We start from the raw sequence: 21,844 nt of genomic DNA, 5'->3' as shown, positions 1-21,844 counted from the left end.
TCGTCTTCCCTGAACTGTCCTATAGCAATTTTGTATGTGCTTAGTGATTGGGTCTCATCCTGAGATTTGAGATACTCCACGTAGTTAGAGTGATCTTCAAAATGGCATTGCAAACTTTCCAACTTTCTCAAGCATCCTACTTCCTTTCCTTCAACTGTTACTGGAGCATATATATGTTTAAACAATCTACCATTGTTAAAAATAAATTCGTCTAGTATCAAGACTTTCAGCTGAGAGAGTTTAGGTAGTGGGATGTTTAGGTAATATCCCACTAGGAAACTTCTTTTCACCACATCCATTCATTCTTAGATACCTCAGGCTGGATAGACATTCCATGCCATGAGGAATTTTTTCAAGTGGAGCGTGAGAGAGATCTAACCTCTTCAGAGCCCTGAGCTTTTTCAATGATGGTACACGGCTTAACCTCCCACAATCTTCGAGCAACAATGAAGTGAGGCCCACCAAATCAGAGACAGAATGTGGCAAACATTCAATAGCCGTGTTAGACAGATCAAGGACCTTGAGCCCATGTATTTGCTCGAAAAATGAACCCGCAATGAATCGCAACCTATCATTATTACATAACAATAAGGTTGACAGATTTGGACACCTCACTGAATGGCTGGAATAAATCTCTTCAATTTGGTTGTGCATTAGTGAAACAGTCGTAAGGTTCTCAGTCCACTCCTCTGCATCCGACAATTCTTCCAATTGTGCACCGGCTTTAACAATGGCGTGAGAGTTCTCTTCTAGTATTTGGATGGCCATATCCCTAATCAAGTCATGCATCTTGACAAATGTACCACCATATAATCTTTCCAATAGGCAAACATTTTCAAGTCTATTAAGCATTGTGTGGCCTTTGTTAATTTCTGCCCCCCTACTCTTCTGCCCTTTTACCACTCCCTCGTCAATCAAATAAGCTATCAGATTCTCTCTACGGATCTGAAAGTCTTCTGGAAATAATGCACAATACAAGAAACATAGTTGCAGAGCTCTATCACTTAGGTGGGTGTAACTAAATCTCAATATCTGAAAGACCTCCTTTTCCACTTTATCTTCAATAACTCTTGATTGTCTGAGGTCCTCCAAAGCATCGCTCCATTCGTGGATGTCATCTACCCCCTTCATGGTTCCGGCAATTGTTTTAATTCCCAGTGGCAAACCATCACACTCCCTTGTTATAGATTTTGCAATTTGTTCCACTTCTGGAGAAAGTCGTGTGTCATGTCCAAGTATCTCCGTGATCAAAGTCCAAGCTTCTTCATCAAAGAGAGGATTCACTCTGACATTGTTTTTACTATTCAAGTCATGCATCGTTTGAAAGATTTAAATAAAGACATTTAGCAATAAAATTTTGCAATCTATAAATGCTGAAATCTCGAGACACGGTCACCCAGTAAACATGATGAGAAATATCTGCACTTTGTAGAAGCTTGTTATAGATATGTTTCAGCATTGTGGTTTTACCGGCTCCCCCCATCCCGTAAATGCCAATGGTTGAGACTTTATCATCCATCAACCAAGACCATATCACATTCCAATTCTCTTTGAATGCTCGACCCACTAGCTTTGTAGAGCCCGTAGGTAAAGGAGCTCCTTTAGTCTCACTTGTGTCGTGTTTAGGCCCTACAGAAGAGCTAGCTCCTGCACCAGGCTGCACTGATCTTCCACTATTGTTCTCCATATCCTCCTCCTCCACTGGTTCTTTCCTCATTCTATCCATGTTCTGCACATCATTCATAATGGCATCATTGTTTACTGCTGGAGAACAGAGTTGATCATCATATCTTGCATGGCCAAGACATAATAGATCTGCTGGTTGGGATGAATCTTCTCGAGGCTCATCGACCTGATTAATTGATTGCCTGTCATGAGAGCTACCTCTCTCCAGAAGCGGCGCTTGCTCTGTTCTCGGTATAGTCTCAAATGCATCATGCGGAAGCTCTTCAGGGGAATTACGACCCCATGGAAGCTCAGTCTCTGGACTAGCTTGCTCAGTTAGTGGTCTAGTCTCTGGTGCATTATGCACAAGTTCAGTCCTTCCTCTAAACAAATCACATGCAATTTCCCCAGTGAAAAAAGGTTCTCCTTGTGCCATTTCTACATGTATCACCTTATTGTTATGTTCTTGAGCAGAAGCTGAAATTGCACAAGATAATGGATCTCCTCTAGTCTCACTTGTGTTGTATTTAAGGACTCCAGAAGAGCTAGCTCCTGCGCCAGGCTGTGCTACTCCTCCGATCACATTTTCTGTATCATCATCCATTAACAAATTAAGCATCTCCTCCCAGCTTTTGCCAATCATATCTGGTGCTTGTATCCTTGTTGCATCTCCTGACAAATTGTCAACTTCATTGTTTTGTTCTTGTGGACTGGTTGAAATGGCATTATGATTCACATTGCCTCTAGAAGAGCTTGTTGGGCGCGGAATCCGGTGACCGGTGATGAACTGATTTTTGCTCATCGGAGGGGTAAGCACACTGAGACACAATTTTTTACGTGGTTCGGCAAAACCGCCTACATCCACGGGAGAGAGTCCATTTTATTAGAGTAGAGAAAGAATACAATAAATACATGAAGGAGGATCATCCACTCAACTCACATCTCTGCTGCTCTTGCAGCTGCATGGCAGCAGCCCTTTCTCTTCTCTTTCTTTTCCACTCTATACAATTCTCACACACACTCTCACGTTTGCTCTCATGCCTCTTTTATAGGCAAATTATGGTCAAAGTTGAGGGGCCAATACTGCCTTGAATTATGGCATGAATTGTGGCACAATTCATGCTCCCACTTGTAGTGGGGTAGGTAGTTACCACAATAATGGCAACATACCTAACAATCACCCCCTTTGTCATTCATGTGGGCAATTGTCCTCTTGCTTCTTCAGCACAAGCTTGCATCCTGCAGCTCTTCCAAGCTTACCATTCCGAGAGCGTCTGTGGCCAAGTTTACAGGTACTCGCCAAACCTTTCAATCACCAGAGTCACCAAAGCACACCCTTGCTTACACCAAAGGATCACTTCAACCAGATGGTCTCACACATCACATCTGAAGAGTGTTAACGCTTGTCTCTGGGACACAACATTCCCCTTCGAGCGTATCAACCATGCTCGGTCCGGAATGATTCACCAAGCCTCACACCAAGGCTTACAACACCCCCTCAAACGGATATTCCAAGTGCGACAGTCATTATTTGAGTATCTTAATATGATCACAAGCCCACCACTCTTCCAAGAGTCTACTCATCCAGGAGTTGCGCCTGCCCTCTATTCCACCATAGGAACCACGCCTTACTTCTCCATGAGTCTCTCGCTCTTAGTCGTAAGAGTCCAGGTAGCTCTCCACTTTTAACCATGGGGGCAGCCCATTAAAGGTTGATCCATATCTATCTCCATACTCTGAGTATTACAATGCCATTACCGAGCTCACCACCTTGACAAGAGTCAACTCATTCCCAGAACCTGCGCATGCCCTCTGCTCCTTCATAGCAGCCGCGTCTTAACGCTCCACAAGTCACACACTTATTGTCCAAGGCAAATGTCTTCTAGCTCATTGATCTTTAGCATGGGGGCAATATCCATGAAAGTCAATCCTGCATTTGTCTTCATACTCATTATAGCCACTTCATTGGCTATCCATCTGTCCACTTATATCTAGCCATCACATCGGCTCTGGGGTGTTCTGAACTTGGGCTCCTATCCTGGCCCTCACACCTTCTCATGAGGTGTCTCCGCTCGTCGTCATGCAGCGGTTTGAACTGGGCTCATATCGTGGCCCTCACACCTTTCATCCAAGGTGTCTCCGCTCGTCGTGGAGCGGTCTCATCCTCCTTCATCGGGATGACTCCAGTGGCTCCAAGATTCTCTACCACCATGTGGACTTGGGAGAGATTACTGCCACTGACTACATAGAAAGAGAAACTTGCGGTATATTCCTCGCAATCCTCCACCTCGATTTCTATGTTTGGAGCTTCTACACCTTTCTGCTTGACAGCTCCACCTACACCACTCTCTTTGGTGTCTTCGCCTTTCATCATAGGCGGTCGTCTTTTATCACAGGCGTTTGCACCCCCTCAATTAGGTGCCTCTACAACAGCTCATCTTTCCATCCTTGCATGCATTGGAAAGGTCCTCGCCTGTTGTCTTCATTAAGAGCACAGGAGACTTCTTGTTGTACAAACTTTAACAGTCTCTGCTTTGAGCTTCTTCTGGAAACACTTCTTCTCCTTGCACCTGTTGTCTCATTACAGTACCTCGTTAGGATCCTTCGGGTACTCCTGCACAATCTCCGTGTGCCCTCGTGCAATATCTGTTCTCCAGATTTGTCTCCCTATTCCTTGCTTATGTTTGACAGCAGCTCATCCCGTCACAACACCTGTCCAAGTCAAAATAGGGTGCCAATCTTCATTCCTTGCTGTATTTCTCTTCCATTATCAAGGTCTTCATCAATTTTCCCCTCGAGAAATCACAGTCACCGATTCTAACTTCTTTGGAGAAATCACCACTCCATCAGATCCTTGATCATGTGGAACCCAACTGTTCCCCTTGTGCCGTCATCTTGCTAGTCTTCAACAGTTTCATAACAAACTGTCACATATACGAAAATAGTACCGTATGGATAATCCTTCCACTAAGCAAGTTCCCAGGAAAGATTGGAGGGGTCACAACGGTCCCGCTTAAAACCCAATCTCCTAGACAGAACTTCTTAGGCTATATCTATCCATTGTACTGTCTCTCCGTATATACAACCATTTGCTAGCTTTGTTGCAGCTTTCCTTTACAAGTGATCTGGACTATACAGGTTTAATACATGATTTCTCAACATCTAGCGAGACTACTAGTGCTTAGATTCGTCAAGATTGGTCTTCGTCAATTTTCACTCTTCACCTCTAATTGTCCACATAACCGGGTGTCTAGAGTATCCCAATTTTCCTTCCTTCAAGGCATTAAATTTCCCCCTCTTAATAGTTCAGCACATGTAATTGGGCAAACATGTGCACCTTCTTCTTCATCATCTTCATCGACCACCATGATGACCTTCAGATGCCTCCTGATCGGGCAATCTCTCTTTAATAATTCACCACCGCCATTTTTGGTCTCGAATCTCAACGATCGGACCGTACCATTGCATCCGGAATGATCAAATTAGCTGGAAACATGTCTGGAATCGTCCAAATCGCACTTCAGACGGCTAAGATTTGATCAACACAATTCTGGCCTGAACAACGGCTCAGATTCAATCTCAGATCCGGTTGCACGTAGGATCAGCTACACTGGATCCTATACCTCGGCTCGCGGCTCGGCTCAGCTCCAACTCGGCTCGGCTCAACTCGGCTCGCGACTGATGACATGGCAGGTGGGCCCCTATGCTGACATGTTGACTAGTCAATTGCTTTGCTGATTGTGTATGATGATGGCATCCTTGCATCATGCTGATGTCATGTTACCGTCACTGTTCATGTCTACTGTTCATAATGACACTGTTCATATGGGTCGGGTCAACTCATCCGGGTGAAGAAGACGCGTGGCATGCGTGGGGCGCGTCTGCGCGCGTGGGCAGACGTCTTGCCGGAGAGTGATGGAGAGTGTGGCCATGTCCGACGTCCGATTTTGACGCCGTTTTCACCAGTGGCTTCGTCTCGGCCTTCTCTACACAGTGGTATGGTCAAAACACCATTTTGACAACTTTTATTTTTGAGAAAAAATCAAACACCACTTTAACCATATGCTCTGATACCAATTGTTGGGCGCGGAATCCGGTGACCGGTGATGAACTGATCTTTGCTCATCGGAGGGGTAAGCACACTGAGACACAATTTTTTACGTGGTTCGGCAAAACCGCCTACATCCACGGGAGAGAGTCCATTTTATTAGAGTAGAGAAAGAATACAATAAATACATGGAGGAGGATCATCCACTCAACTCACATCTCTGCTGCTCTTGCAGCTGCAAGGCTGCTGCCCTTTCTCTTCTCTTTCTTTTCCACTCTATACAATTCTCACACACATTCTCACGTTTGCTCTCATGCCTCTTTTATAGGCAAATTATGGTCAAAGTTGAGGGGCCAATACTGCCTTGAATTATGGCATGAATTGTGGCACAATTCATGCTCCCACTTGTAGTGGGGGAGGTAGTTACCACAATAATGGCAACATACCTAACAGAGCTTCCACCTACGCCAGGCTGCACTAATCTTTCTGTTGCACCTCTCTCCTGAAGCTCCACGTCTTCGAGCGAAAGATCTTCTCGTTGGTGTGCCATCATCATTTCATTGTTCTGTTGTTGTGCTGAAGCTGAAATTGCATTAGTGACCTCGTTATTGCTTGAGCCTGCTACAGTTTTGCGTTTTTTTGCTGGAGGGCCTTCACTTGCTGCAAGGGCTGCATCCTGGACATGTTGAGGCACTTGTCCACAAATTTTAACACCACGGCCTGTAACTCCTGCTAAATGGAATCTGATCCTCGTAATGGGAGTGCCTTTGGCAAAAAAATGCCCACAAAACTTACACCTCATGCTACGATCATCCATCTTTTCAACATATTCCCAAAAAGATGTGTCAACACGATGCAAAACTGGACCATCCCGTCGAAGCATTTTGATCAGTGGCTCTGTAGAAAAGAAAAGGATCTGTCAACATGATGCCAAAATGGATCGATCAGGGTCAAAATATTGAATATAAATTAATGGAGGTTACATTAATTGTAAAAGGGAAGGTTGAAACTGAAATAACAAGTTAAAAACAGTAGAGAAATTAAAAAGAAAAAACAATGAATTTAAGGATTATAGAAACTGAGAAAGACAAATTTAATTTGTTTTGGGAACTATAGAATATGATCCTAACTCCAAAGTTTCTGAATAAAATTTCTACAACTTGTTTTGGCACTTAAAAGATCGAAACAATAATAACATGTGAAGAACAAAAAGTAATATACCTGGATTCAGATATTGATCGATGTTCTTCAAGTGCTGGTTTGCTGAGGCAGTATTCAGAAGAAGAAGAAGAAGAAGAAGAAGAAGAAGAAGAAGCACAGATCAGAGAAGAGTATAGGTTAAGCTAGTTCATTGTGATGAGACGTGGAAAGGAAAATAGTTGTGTTGTTTGACAAGAAAGAAGTTGCTAGGAAGGAAGGTAGGAAGGAAGGAAGGAACAACTTTACTGGTAGTTCATAGTTCTTTTTAATTTAATTTAATTAATTTATTTTGATTAGTGCTGCATATAACTAAAAACTTCAACAAAAGAAGGAGAAGCCAATTATTGAGCTAACTTGTGGACCCACCCAGTGTTCGATCTTTGAAAAAGCTCATCTGAAAATGTATGAGCACAAGCAAAAGGAAGCAGTGCTGTGTTCCACCTTATTCCTTTTTGTAGCTTTATCAGTACACTTTATCTTGTTTGCGGTCTCTCACTAACAGCTCACCTGCGCAAATCCCTTGTGATCCGATCCCTCCAGCACCTATGAGCAATTTTCTTATGAGCAAAGTTTTCATCAGAGAGAGCTTAATTCCTGGAGAATATGAATGTCGATTGAGGGTTAAAGCAATAATAAAAAAAGAGAGTATATATTCTCCATGCATGCATGCATGTTGTTCTGAGACTAGACAATGGAATGAATCTCTGTCAGGTCTAGAAGACAGGGTTAGTTTCCAGTAATGTTGTTTGCCCATGATTGGAAGTTGCTTACGATCCCTTTAATAATGAGATATTGTTATCAATGACTCAACCAATATTTTCCCACACATAATTACTTACATATACAAACACTCTTTAATAAGTTTAAAAAATTTATAAGTTAACTTAAAGGGTATAGCGCTTAATTGGTCAGGCCTCGAGTCTACTTTCTAAATATCATTAATTTAAATTTTATAAATTTTAATACAATTTGAAATTTATATGGTCATTAACTTTATGATCTGTAAGATTAGTCGAGATAAACTGGTTCGGACATTCACGTTAATTTAAAAATAAAATTAAACCAAGTGAAAAAAATTAAAGAGAACTATATATTTTAGACACAGTTAAAGATACAAATACCCTCTAACAAATATAAAAACTAAAAATCAAATCAAGTAAAAAAAATATTTTTCGAATCTTAATTAATTTTTTCAGAAATTATTAGAGATTTAAATCATTTTCATTGAATACTCATCAACGCTGAAACTAATGTTTTTATCACTGGAATATGGCGGGTCCAAAACATCACTCCCATTCTCTCTCTCTCTCTTTTTTTATCAAAATATAATAAAAATAAAAATTAAGACTGAATTATATTCTTATGATTACACTTTGAATGCGTTGTACCAATCCATGATGCATTTATGCCTATAAATACAATAAAGTATAAAGATCATGTGATTTAATTTGATTTTGTAATCATAATGAAATAAATCAGAGGAATTGGGCACCCAAACTCAATTAATTAATAACAAATGTTATTTTCAATTTTGCACTTATATATGCTCATAAAGTATGTAAAATTCCAAAACCTTGCTAGCTACATTATTTATCTCATCTCACCTTCCTAGTGTTCTTGAGGTATAATTATAAAATTTAAATTAGTCTGTGAGTTAATTAGAGATTTAACTAAGATTAGATTTAAATTAATCCAGTTTAATCCAATTAAAAATAAAAATTAACTCGTAACCTTATAAATTTTTTTATAATATTAAGTTATTAACAAATTATTTATACTTTCATTTTTATAAATAATATTTTAATTTTTATAAAAAATTATCATCATCACGTATGAATTAAACAATCATGTCTCCCTTTAAATCGTTGATATTTAGTTCTTTCATCAATTCTATATGTTTTCTTTATTTATTTCTTGAGAAATTAGAAAAATAAAAATAAATAGAAGATTTGAAATTTAGATGAGATTTTGAGAAACAATAATGATATTAAATTGAAGATGGTCACCATTGGTCATTGGCCAATCATTGCTTTTATAATCTCTTATATGATAAGGACTAATTAGCTATTTATTATACTATAAGGATTAATTAATAATGTGTACAAACTATAAGGACTATAATATAATTGCTTTAAGCCTCAAACTTTGGGTGCTTTATTTATATTGTCTCAAATTCGTTACTGCTATCAATACTTTACGCTTTAGGGAGTTTCCTCCACTAACCCGACTGAATCACAACTCAACACTCTGAGTCGCAACCGATTCCGATCTCCTCTCAGGCACCGCTCTCTCAGCCCAATTACCACCATGCCTTGCGCTTTCTGGTTCTAATTCTAGTTTTTTGGACTGTTCAGGGTTTAATCCGATCCTGGACAGCGATGGTGTTGAGGTTTAATGTAGGAGGGAAAGTAGTGGAGAGAGTGGATTTGATAAGGAAGAAGAAATGGCCATGGAGATTAGATATTTTGCCATTTGCAATTCTGTATGCGATTTGGATGGTCACTATTGTGCCGAGCATTGACATTGTTGATGCTTTAATTGTTCTTGGTGGACTCGTTTCGATTCATGTTCTGGCTTTGCTTTTCACTGCCTGGTCTGTTGATTTCAAGTGCTTTGTTCAGTATAGTAAGGTAATATGGCTGTTTGCGTATGTTTGGTTCTGGATTTTGGGGCTTTGGTTAGGGTTTTGTTTTTTGATTTGGGGGTTTTGTGTTTAGGTTAATGATATTTATGCTGCGGATTCATGTAAAGTTACGCCGGCGAAGTTTTCTGGTTCTAAAGAAGTTGTGCCATTGCATATTCGTCAACAAGTAAGGGTTTTTTTTTTATTTAAGTGGCAATGGTTTTTTTTTTCTCTATGTTGGTAGATTGGACTGATAATTGGATGTTCTTAGTTGATGTAGGATAATAATGGATTCATTTTGCAGATTGTTTTTTCGGGGGAGTGAAAAATGATATCAGCTATAGAATGATAGAAGAATTGTATGCTCATGGTGGTGATGGTATTTGAACTGCTAGGGAAATGTAGTTTGTTGTAAGTGGATTTGATGAAAGTTTGATGATTTTTGAGGTGGTGAGGATGAAGGTTGGATGAAAGCTAAAAATGGATTCACTTCACGAATTGTTTTTTCAAGGGAGTTAAGGATAGAATTGAATGCAATGCATGTGCTGGTATGGTGGAATATTTTTCATTTAATATCATATATTTTGAATGGGAACAAATGCTCAAAAGGGCAAAAATCATTTTCTGAAATTTCATGGTGAGGAATTGGGTCATCTGGCTGGAGTTTTTATCGATGGGATCTTGTGATTTTTCTGAACTTTGGTAGTGGAGGGTTGGTCTACATTGATTGGTCGACATAGTGTCTCAAGTTGAATTAAATCAGGACAATGTCCTAATCAAAAAGTTTAAATTAATAAACTTCTGTTAACCTTTTTATGTCATGTTTAAAAATGCCATTATCATCATTTTGCAAATATGCTTGTTTCTAATGTCATATGACTTTTTCAAAAGTATTGCATGATTTAAAAAATGAGTTTTGCACTGGATGGTTGACCTAGATTCGACTGCAAAAGTTACAACTTACATTTGGTGATCCTGTGGAAGTTTGTAGTTGATTTGCTTTACTGCTGGAGTTGCAGATTATAATGTTTTAGGGCTTTAGAAATTGAAAACCCAAGTCTGAGAGTATATAAATTTAAGAAAAAAGAAACAAAACTACTAACACTAATAGATCCAAGGAATCACTTCAAGAATAAGAACCGGAACATCACACTGGGGTTTTAAGGAATCACTTCTAGAATAAGAACCGAAACATCACACTGGGGTTTTAAGGAATCACTTCTAGAATAAGAACCGAAACATCACACTGGGGTTTTAAGGAATCACACTCCCTGATGAGGAAAGCATCGCACTCTCAAAGTAAAAGGCAGAACATTATTCATAATAATTTGGTCATATTCCATTGAAATACCAGAAGCATATTTATATCGGCTTGTGTTATTGCTAACCAGTTGGATTCCTATGTAGTAAAGCATGAGGATTCCTATCTAAGAAACATAAACAAGTCACTTATTTAATGACTAAGAAAAGAAATAAAGCAGGAAAATAAATGTCTGACCATACCACTAAATTTCCTGTGGTCCAGGAATTTATAGAATTGCCCTTGACCATACTAACTAGAAACAACATCTGTGAAAATAGCTTGAAAAAACTTAAAACCAACTTGCATAACCAATTGTTTAAGCTTTTATCTCACTGAATTTAAGCTTGGCTGAATATCTCCTTTTATCCCTTGCTTGAATATGCACCCAAAGTCAAATCTAAATCCATAGGCAGCATCAGGAGTTGAGAGTAATTATATTAACTACATAAGATTAATCAATACTGAGTTTTCTAGTTTATATGGGTATAACTTCGCTTTATCACCTACTCTTTGTTTTTCCCTGAAAATTTCCTTTACTTGCATTCATAGTCAGCAGCATCCTCAACTCCAGGGGATCTGGAAGAATTCTACTTTGATTTCAGAAAGCAGTGTTTCATCTATTCAAAGGAGAATGGGACATTTTGCAAGCTTCCTTACCCTACCAAGGAAACATTTGGCCACTATCTTAAAAGCACTGGCCATGGCTCTGAGGCTAAGGTAGCTGCTGCTGCTGAGAAATGGGGACGGAATGTGTGAGTTTTTCTATCTTTCTGTTTCATTCATTTGTATGTCCAATATTTGTGATCTATAAAATTAAGGATACCACAGTATATTAATCTTGTCATGGGAAAAGGTCTCCCAAGTGTCCTTCCATTTCATTGTTAACTGGTTCTTTCCTTGTTGGTTGTCAGTTTGTTTCTTGCTTCCAGTGTCTCTGTACCAGTTCCTTTGATCCTGCTATTTTTCTGGATTTTCATTTCTAATAACCTTGCAGTATTAATGGCAATAAATGAACAGTGGGACTAACTTTTGGTTGATGCTTGTTAAGGATAGCAAAACCAAATTAACTTTTGAGGGATTTTATCATTTGGAATGACAATATTAGATTCTATGTTCTATCAAATCCTGATCTAACTTTTTTTTTTCTCCACATTCTCATTTAAAACTACTACATCAAATGCATTTAATTTAATCCCTTGTATATGGAACTTAATTGCTGGACTTTTGATGTCTTGAATTGTTTGTCTATTAGATTTTCTATGTATTAAATAAAGATTCGACATAGCTCTTTCTTGTCCCTGGAATAATATCATGAATTTTTCATCATGCCTGAACATTTGAAGCATTGTTTATCTGTGTTTTTATTTTGTTCCACTTCTTGATGGGGATTGTTTATGATTTTATAGATTTGAATATCCACAACCCACATTCCAAAAATTATTGAAAGAGCAGTGCATGGAGCCTTTTTTTGTATTTCAGGTGTTATCCTTAATCCTCATCCTTTTTCTCTTTTTCTCTATTATTAGGACTCTATTTCAACTTGTATTATTTTTTTATGCTTTACCCTTTTTATCTTTTCATTCTGACATTCTCCTCTGGCTTTTGCAATGTGTATCTGTATAGGTATTCTGTGTGGGACTTTGGTGCTTGGATGAATTTTGGTACTACAGCTTGTTCACCCTCTTTATGCTGTTCATGTTTGAGTCAACAATGGCAAAGAGTCGGTTGAAGACTCTAAGCGAGCTAAGACGTGTTAGAGTGGACACCCAGACTGTAATGGTGCATCGATGTGGGAAGTATGTATTTTTTATGTGATTTGAGTGCTTTTGTAAATCATAATTATGGTTGATATGTGGAATCATGCCATCAACATGATTTTAGGTGGGTGAAACTCTCTGGAACTGACCTTTTACCTGGGGATGTTGTCTCCATTGGACGCTCCTCTGGTCAGAATGGGGAAGACAAGTCTGTACCAGCTGACATGCTTCTATTGGCTGGAAGTGCCATTGTGAATGAAGCCATTCTCACAGGCGAGTCTACTCCCCAATGGAAGGTAGTCTCTTTTCTGTTTTCTAATAAATGTTGTTTTAAGAGCTTTTGAAATGTGATTATCTGACACTAGATTTGGCATGTGGGCGAGGATCTGGATGGAGGTTTTATGTTTGGGTTGTTGTGCTTTGACAAATAGGCTATTTTATTGTTACTAGCCCTTCTTAAAAAAAATGTGACAGGCCATTTGTGAGATTTGTGTTCATTTATTAATGCTTGTGATTACAATGTTCTAATATGAAGCCTAAATTTTTTCATATAAAAATGGTTACTGCAATTGAATAATATTTTGTCTGCAGCTTTGTTAGACTGACATGATGCTCTTTTATGTTTTGTCTAACAAAAGGATAAAGAAAAGTCTTTTTTATGCTAGCAATTATCTCCTAGGCTGCTGGGTTTTTATATTTGGTATTTGTTTAAATCCCTTGCTTCTTAGAACTTCCGACAGCGGAATTTTTTTTTTTTAGGTTTCAATCATGGGTAGGGGAACTGAGGAGAAGTTATCAGCCAAACGTGATAAGAACCACGTTTTATTTGGCGGGACTAAAATATTGCAGCATACTCCAGATAAGGTTGGTCGTGTTAATTAGCAACATTGCTTATTGAATTCTTGAGCACTTGTTTTCCAGTTTTTTTTTAGTGTATTTACAGTTTCAACTGATACCCTTAATTCTTCATGGACTTAGACCTTTCCCCTAAGGGCTCCCGATGGCGGCTGTCTAGCTGTTGTTCTACGAACTGGGTTTGAAACGAGTCAAGGGAAACTGATGAGGACCATTTTGTTTTCCACAGAAAGGGTACTTAATTTAATTCTTAGTTGAGTAAGGTTTGCTGAAACTTTCTTGAAACGTTTTGATTCTGGTCCTCTAATTATCTTTTTATTGTACTTGCTGAAGGTTACTGCCAACAGTTGGGAAAGTGGTTTGTTCATACTATTTCTACTTGTGTTTGCAATCATTGCTGCTGGTTATGTACTTAAAAAGGCAAGTGATGTTTTTTTTTTCGAGGTACTATTAAGCATACTGTACAAGTTGCCCTATGCTAATGGGATTTCCTTAATGCAGGGATTAGAGGATCCCACAAGGAGCAAGTACAAGCTTTTCCTAAGTTGTTCACTTATCATAACATCTGTGATTCCACCTGAGCTGCCAATGGAATTATCAATAGCAGTTAATACATCTCTTATTGCATTGGCTCGGCGTGGAATATTTTGTACCGAACCTTTTCGCATCCCTTTTGCAGGAAAGGTAAGTTAACTCAGTCAGATGGTCATCCTTTCTTTCTCTCACTTGTCAGTCCTTCAATCACTACTTTTCTCATTAAATCAGCAATGTTGTTTACTTTTCTGAATGAATTGGTTGCCATGCCTGTTTTAGTTGGGTTGCTATTCTTCTTTCGCTTTCAAGATATGATAAAGGTTTTAGAGTTGGTGTATCTTAACAAGAAACTGCAGCCTATTAAAAAACTGAACACGTGCCTATAAATATCAACTCATAGACTTGTACAGTACTTGTTATGACAAACACTTTTTCTTGTTTGTATGTTGAAGCTGTTTCCTTAATGGTGATCAGGGGCACAGTGAATGTTAGTGTTTATGCTCCTATATTTTATCTTATATTAATTGCTATCATCATTTTTGTCTGCAGGTTGATATATGTTGTTTTGATAAAACTGGAACACTCACATCAGATGACATGGTACGGTTCTCACATAATGTGATGTTATGCGCATCAGTTTATTGATATTAAATTCCTTATTCAAATTGCTTTCTTCCTGTTGGTTTGCAGGAGTTCTGTGGTGTTGTTGGGCAGACAGAGAGTACAGATTTAGAAACTGATATGACCAAAGTGCCTGCCTGTACAGCTGAGATTTTGGCCTCTTGTCACGCATTGGTGTTTGTGGACAACAAGCTGGTATGCTTACATAATTTTTGGCATACTGTTCCTAGAATCCCTGAATTTTTGGTTGTGAGCCACTTTCCATCAGTTCACCTTTAAGTTTGTTTTTCCTTGGATGAAAGAAATTTAGTTGAAATACATAAGATTACAGCATATAAACAAACTTATGGTATAGTTGAATCTCCTTATGTTGTAATTTTCATCTATGAAGATGTGCACATTTTACAAAGGCCTGTATTCCCATAATGAGTGTATCACCTGCGGCCTATTCCCCCACTGTACTCTGCCACCTGATAGAGAAAAAAATGCCTCTATCGATGTATGGATGCAAAAATTAGGGCTCAGATAAAGTTTATTTTAATACACTCTAAACTTCACAGTTAATAAGGTTTCATTTTCTTATAATCAGAATTTGAGCTGGCTCCGCTGTGTAATTTATGTAGTCATTTGATAAATAATGAACTTGGTTGGCTTTTTTTTTTTTGCGTCTAAGACTTTAAGGCTTGCATGAAATTAACACTTTTAAAGAGGTGTTTGCTTCTTTTTTTCTGAAGGAAATTGAAGTTTGAATGAGATTTGAATCATCCTCTTCTTGATCCTCCTTTGATTGTCACAACTAGTAACTGGACTCAGAATCAACTTTGAAGATCTCTATATAGATACCTTCTGGCTCCTAACCTTTTTGAGAATCATTTAGAAGCCAAGGAAGGAGTTCGATCAGATTTATTATTTCACATTTTCATACTAATTCTGGATTTTAAATGGATGGAAAATGTAAAAGTAAAAAGGAGGTTATGGTCAGTCATCAATGCTAGGCTGTTACACAGCCCTGTAAGAATTTTGGTGCATCAGGTTATTAGGTTTGTATCCATTATCATCTTATCATTTTGTTTTATTAGCTTCCAAGCTTTCCTCCCGTTATGCAGTGTGTGAGCTGTTTCTGCTGAACACATCTTTGAGAGAATGAAACATGAAATGATACTGCTTGGAATTAGTCTCATTGAGGTCTTTGGAAATTAGCTGCTAGATTTTACTGAAAGCACCACATAATTCAGCGTTCTTCTCTATTTTCTCCCACTAGAAAAGCCAAATTGCATGCTATTCATTGTCCTTGATGCATCGTGAAGTGCCCTGCTTGTAATGTTTTCCAGTTAGCATGAGCAAATTGTTTTCTGATATTAGCATTTATGTGAAATGGGCTAAAACCCTCTCAATATGTTTATTGTCCCTTGATAATATTACACTTTCATAATTGCTTGCAGGTTGGTGATCCACTTGAGAAGGCTGCGCTGAAGGGAATAGACTGGAGTTATAAATCTGATGAAAAGGCCATGCCCAAGAAGTAAGTTGGTCAGAGTGCTCTATGGATTCATTTGTATTTATGTAATGTCCTTTTCTTGTCTGCTTAATCTCTGACTATAATATATTTTGGTTGAGATCTTCTATGCTCCTGATCTGTTAAAAAAATTTATATATTCTATTGCTATTATAAGAAAATGAATTGAAGGGAAACAAGTCATGAAAAAAAAGAAAAAAAAGAAAGAAGGGAACTTGATTGCAGGCAATGACGAGTTTGCACTATAGTTTGAGTTCATTTTCATGTATTGCTTTTTGTTTGGAACATTCTAAATTTTCTAATTATGGTCCAAACTAGCTAATCGGAGAAGATCACTCAACTAATAAGTTTCAAACTGGTTTTCAATTCTCATATAAACAGACAAACTATCATGTCTATTGGGATTGCTCAGATGAGCAAGTCTGTGAAACAACTAGCTGGTAGCTAGTGGGGAAGACAAATGGTTTCATGAGAGTCTTTTTTTGTAACAAACTGTGGATCGTAATCCAATGAGTCAGTGTACCAGGCTACCATCTACTCTAAGAGGTCTATAAGGAGGGAGTTTCAATGTGTTAGATATATTGGTTTATTTATTTTTCTGAGTGCATGAAATTTGCAGTTTTCCTCTGAAAAATTATATTTTGACAAGTGATAAATGTATTGAAAATGCTATATGGAGGTAAACCATGTAGACATGAAGTATGTACTATTGAGGACATGAAATGGAGAAAATGAAAGGACATTAAAAACAGATCAAAACATACTACAAATCATTCTTATGCTTGAGGGTTTTTTCATTATCAAGTTCAATGCAATTATTTACCATTCTTATTAATTGCAGAGGAGGTGGTAATGCTGTTCAGATTGTCCAGAGACACCACTTTGCATCTCATTTGAAACGAATGGCAGTTGTTGTTCGCATACAGGAGGAATTCTTGGCATTCGTGAAGGTCAGTTGGTTGCTTATGGTTTTTGTATGAGTTGATGTGCTTGAGCGAATTTGACTAGCAATGTGCAGATTTAGGTTTATTGACCTGTTTGTTTGCGCAAACGAGTCTGCAAATATTTATTTTGTTTTTAATTATTTCAATCACTTAGTTGGACTACTATCATTTATTTATTTTTATTTTTTTCACAAAGGAGCGTATTGAAAGCTAATCTAATTATGGTCCTAGGTATCAACTGCCACATGATGACAAACATTTTGCAAATTCTTTGCCATCCCAACATTCTTATTTGTTGCTTGACTATTGATCATTTTTTTTATTTCCTTGTCTTGCAAATACAATAATATGAGAAATACAGTAGCAGATTTTATAGCAGGCTTTATCTTACTGTCCTTAAGGTAATATCATGATGTTTTTGGGTGTTTTTAGGGTGCTCCTGAAACAATCCAGGATAGACTTGTTGATCTGCCATCATCATATGTTGATACATATAAAAAATACACACGTCAAGGGTCTCGGGTTCTGGCCCTTGCTTTCAAGAACCTTCCGGACATGACAGTAAGTTTCTGATACCTTTTGCTTTCTTCTCTCCTTGATGTTTACTTAAATAGTGAGTATCTTCCATTTTGATTTTGGCTGTTTTATGTACTTGATACTTGGTTTTCTGACCTACCCACGAAAAGGGTTGTTAGAACCTACTCTTCATGAAAGAAATTATTATGTCTTGCTGCCTGCACATCTAATATGACTATTGGATTCCCAATGTTATTGTTTTGTTATTCATAATGCTAGATGTTGAGGGTACATTGAGTCTTAACTGGTAAATACAATTATGGGATAAAACTGTACTATCGTTCATGTGAAAGTATCACATCTATTTCCACTCGTGTTTGTTTTCTTTGGAAGGTCACATTGAATTACATGGCTTGTGCATCCCTGGAGATTTAGGAATGTGAAATTTACATATTTGTTGTCTTCTTTTTAGTTATCTCTTCTCTTTATTGCATCAATTTAATTCTCTATAATGCCAATTTTGAAACTTTTGCTTTTACCCTGGTTAATTCAAGCAGCAAATTGTCCCAGGTAGTTAAAATGAATTTGTCATTTTTGGAGTAATAGTTACTGTGCTAAGTTGTAGTCTAGTGTGAAACGCACATTACATATTTGTTCCTGTGATGAAGCATGGGGCTTGCTTTATTTGGATTTTCTCATTATATAAATTGTTTAATGTGTATTCACGTTAAGTTGTTATATCCTATCTTGTTTTTTTGTTTTTTTTTTTTTCTTTTTCATGAAGGTTGGTGAAGCTAGAAGCTTGGATAGAGATGTAGTGGAGACTGGTCTTACATTTGCTGGCTTTGCTGTAAGCAACAAATCCTTCTATTTTCTTGCAGTAGTTATATCATACCCCACTCTAGACCAAAAAAAAAAGGCTCTTGTTTAATTATTCACTTATTAGTAGTTACTTTCTGTACTCTTGTCATCTTACATGCTGGTAATAACAGGTATTTAACTGCCCTATAAGAGCGGATTCAGCTGCTGTTTTGTCTGAATTAAAGAATTCGTCTCATGACTTGGTAAGTGGCAACTTCTTACTATTTTAAGTTGGCTGAATCTAAACATGATTGGAACAATTTGTTTATTCATACATGTTAGTTCATGGTTGCTTGATGCATTATAAAATACTTCCACCAATTGTTTTGTTAAATTATTAATGTTAATATTTTGTTATTATTTAGAGATTTTTATGTCTTGTAGGAATAATTACAGCAATAAGTTGCAGTTTAGTGTGAAATGCACGTCATTCATTTGTTCTTGTGATGAGGCATGGGGCTTACTTTGTCTGGATTTGCATGTATGCTTAAGTTGCTTTAACCTATCTTTTGTTAGATGTTAAACTTCTTTTTAATGGATTCAAGAAGCATCCCTTGTGGGTTTAAGGGATTAGCCTAGTGGATTAAGCACAATATTTCAGTACTCAATAAATGGAATTTGAGTATCTGCAATTTTGAAACATTCCTTATTTGGTTGAAAATAGCGCTCACATGATGTTGTTTCTCTATTGTCAGGTGATGATCACTGGTGACCAAGCTTTGACAGCTTGCCATGTTGCTAGCCAAGTGCATATCATATCAAAACCAGCATTAATTCTTTGTCCATCAAGGAGTGGACAGGGATATGAGTGGATATCGCCTGATGAAATGGAGAAAATTAGTTATGGGTAAACTTATTATCTCTTGAAAAGGGGGGGTAGTCTATTTTGATGCTTTATGCTACATACTGATAGCCTGCTTGCTCTTTCTATCAATTGTAATTTTTATTCTTTAGTCTGAGAAAAACAAAATGCAATTAATGTCAGTGACAAAGAGGCTGAAGAATTGTCAGAGACCCATGATCTCTGTATTGGAGGTGACTGCATTGAAATGTTGCAACAGAGTTCTGCTGTTCTACGAGTCATCCCTTATGTCAAGGTTTTAAATCACATTTTTATCTGGGTATCATTTTCCATGATGGTTTCATCTTGATGATGCATGTCCATTATTATGGTTTCAGGTTTTTGCAAGAGTTGCTCCAGAGCAAAAGGAACTTATCTTGACCACTTTTAAAACAGTTGGGAGGATCACTCTGATGTGCGGGGATGGAACCAATGATGTTGGTGCTCTAAAGCAGGTAAGTACACCACTTTCATTTTTTGAGTAAATAATCTATCCAATTTTATCATGCACGTATTGTTTCTGGATGTGTGGATAAGAAGTTCATAGCAAATTATTAACTGATCTTTGGTTTGAAGTTCGATGATAATAAATGCAAACACATTTGCCAATTATTTGTGAATGAATAAGTTTCGTAAAACACCTTTTAATTCTTACTGATCATATTCTTGGATGGTCATCCCTGTAGTCCACGAAACCAGGGTTCTTCCTTTTTCCTTCTTAATTACGATTTTAATTTTTGGATCAATTGAAATTCATTATTTCAGCTCAGGTAGGGTAGACCTCCTTTAGGGATGCATATACAATTGGGAAGATAAAACAAGAAGTTTGGCATCTAAAACTCGTTTAGTCTTTATAAGGAAACAGCAATAAAGCATTATAACTGTTTTCACAGTACCAAAACCAGAAATTGCAGGAGAAATATAAATATTTGATATATTTTTTTCAGGCCCACGTAGGAGTTGCATTGTTGAATGCAGTGCCTCCAACACAAAGTGGAAACAAGTCATCAGAAACACCTAAAGATGGAACTCCCAAGCTTGCAAAGTCAAAAAAACCGAAGCCTGAAGATAGTAATTTAAATGGAGAAAGCTCTTCTAGAGGTAAAGCTGTATCAAGATCAGATTCTCCTAGTCAATCAGCTGGTAACCGTCATCTGACACCAGCAGAAATGCAACGACAGAGGTTGAAGAAGCTAATGGAAGAGATGAACGAGGAGGGTGATGGTCGCTCAGCCCCCATTGTCAAGCTCGGAGATGCCTCAATGGCTTCCCCCTTCACAGCAAAGCATGCATCGGTTGCCCCCACGACAGACATAATTCGTCAGGGTCGAAGTACTTTAGTGACTACCCTCCAGATGTTTAAAATACTTGGTCTTAACTGCCTTGCTACAGCATATGTGTTGAGCGTCATGTATCTGGATGGCGTCAAGCTTGGTGATGTGCAGGCCACAATCAGTGGCGTCTTCACTGCTGCCTTTTTCCTTTTCATCTCCCAAGCACGGCCCCTTCCCACACTTTCAGCTGAAAGACCCCACCCTAATATTTTCTGCTTCTACGTCTTCCTTTCTCTCATGGGACAGTTTGCTATCCACCTGTTTTTCTTGATGTCATCTGTGAAAAGTGCTGAGAAATACATGCCTGATGAATGCATCGAGCCTGACTCTAATTTTCATCCGAATCTTGTCAACACTGTTTCATACATGGTGAGCATGATGCTTCAGCTAGCCACTTTTGCTGTGAACTATATCGGTCATCCTTTCAACCAGAGCATCACAGAAAGCAAACCGTTCCTATACGCCCTCTTGGCTGCTTCAGGTTTCTTCACGGTGATCACCTCTGATCTATTCAGGAACTTGAATGACTGGTTGAAATTGGTGCCCTTGCCACCAGAATTGAGGAACAAGCTTTTGATCTGGGCTGTTCTCATGTTTCTGAGCTGCTATACATGGGAGAGGCTGCTGAAATGGGCTTTCCCTGGTAGGATTCCAGCTTGGAAGAAACGTCAACGATTGGCTGTGGCTAACGTAGAGAAGAAGAAACATGTCTGAACCCTGAACCTGAACTGGTATACAAGTCACTGGATTTAGAGAATAGCATGGATAGGAGAATCAAGATGATATGTAACAAATATATATATCCCATTAATTTTGATTACATGGTGGGAATTTTGTCTGATGATGACCCAATTTTACCATGGACAAGGATGAAGCTTTTTTCCTTGATTTTTGCCGCTTGAGCAAAACATGATACAGGGTAAGGAGGCGTGGAATAGAAGGTGAGAGTCTGTGCACTGTTTCGTAATTTCGAACTTCAAACTATGTTTGCATTCGTACAAGTTGATTTGATATGGAGACTGCTGCTTTCTTCTTTCTTCAAATATTTAATTCCTGTACTTCCTTAAACATATTTGCAATTGTAAAGATATTTTAAAGAAAAGATGCTTATGGGCGTTTGATGCCTGATGACGATCATTGGTGCTTGTAATCTGCAGAATATTTTTTCTTGGTAAAAAAAAAAATATTTAGCAAATTAGCTCAATTAGGTTTTTTTTTTGAAAAAA

General features: G+C 37.9%; 1 protein-coding gene across 1 annotated transcript; it reads left to right on the top strand.

The window, feature by feature from the left end:
• Positions 1-9,094: 9,094 nt before the first annotated feature.
• LOC118063388 (probable manganese-transporting ATPase PDR2) lies at positions 9,095-21,661 on the top strand. Its single transcript, XM_035077404.2, has 21 exons — positions 9,095-9,543; positions 9,631-9,723; positions 11,389-11,591; positions 12,246-12,318; positions 12,463-12,635; positions 12,721-12,892; positions 13,356-13,460; positions 13,575-13,685; positions 13,785-13,871; positions 13,953-14,135; positions 14,535-14,585; positions 14,676-14,801; positions 16,049-16,128; positions 16,964-17,072; positions 17,499-17,627; positions 18,367-18,432; positions 18,575-18,646; positions 19,139-19,290; positions 19,429-19,540; positions 19,623-19,739; positions 20,232-21,661. Exons 1-21 carry the CDS (start codon positions 9,292-9,294, stop codon positions 21,330-21,332), a joined length of 3,567 nt encoding a protein of 1,188 aa, XP_034933295.1. The 5' UTR covers positions 9,095-9,291; the 3' UTR covers positions 21,333-21,661.
• Positions 21,662-21,844: the final 183 nt, after the last annotated feature.

Source organism: Populus alba, chromosome 19 (assembly GCF_005239225.2).
Source record: "Populus alba chromosome 19, ASM523922v2, whole genome shotgun sequence".
NCBI lineage: Eukaryota > Viridiplantae > Streptophyta > Magnoliopsida > Malpighiales > Salicaceae > Populus > Populus alba.
Note: the sequence above shows the minus strand (reverse complement) of the source record. Positions and strands in the feature narration are given on the sequence as shown.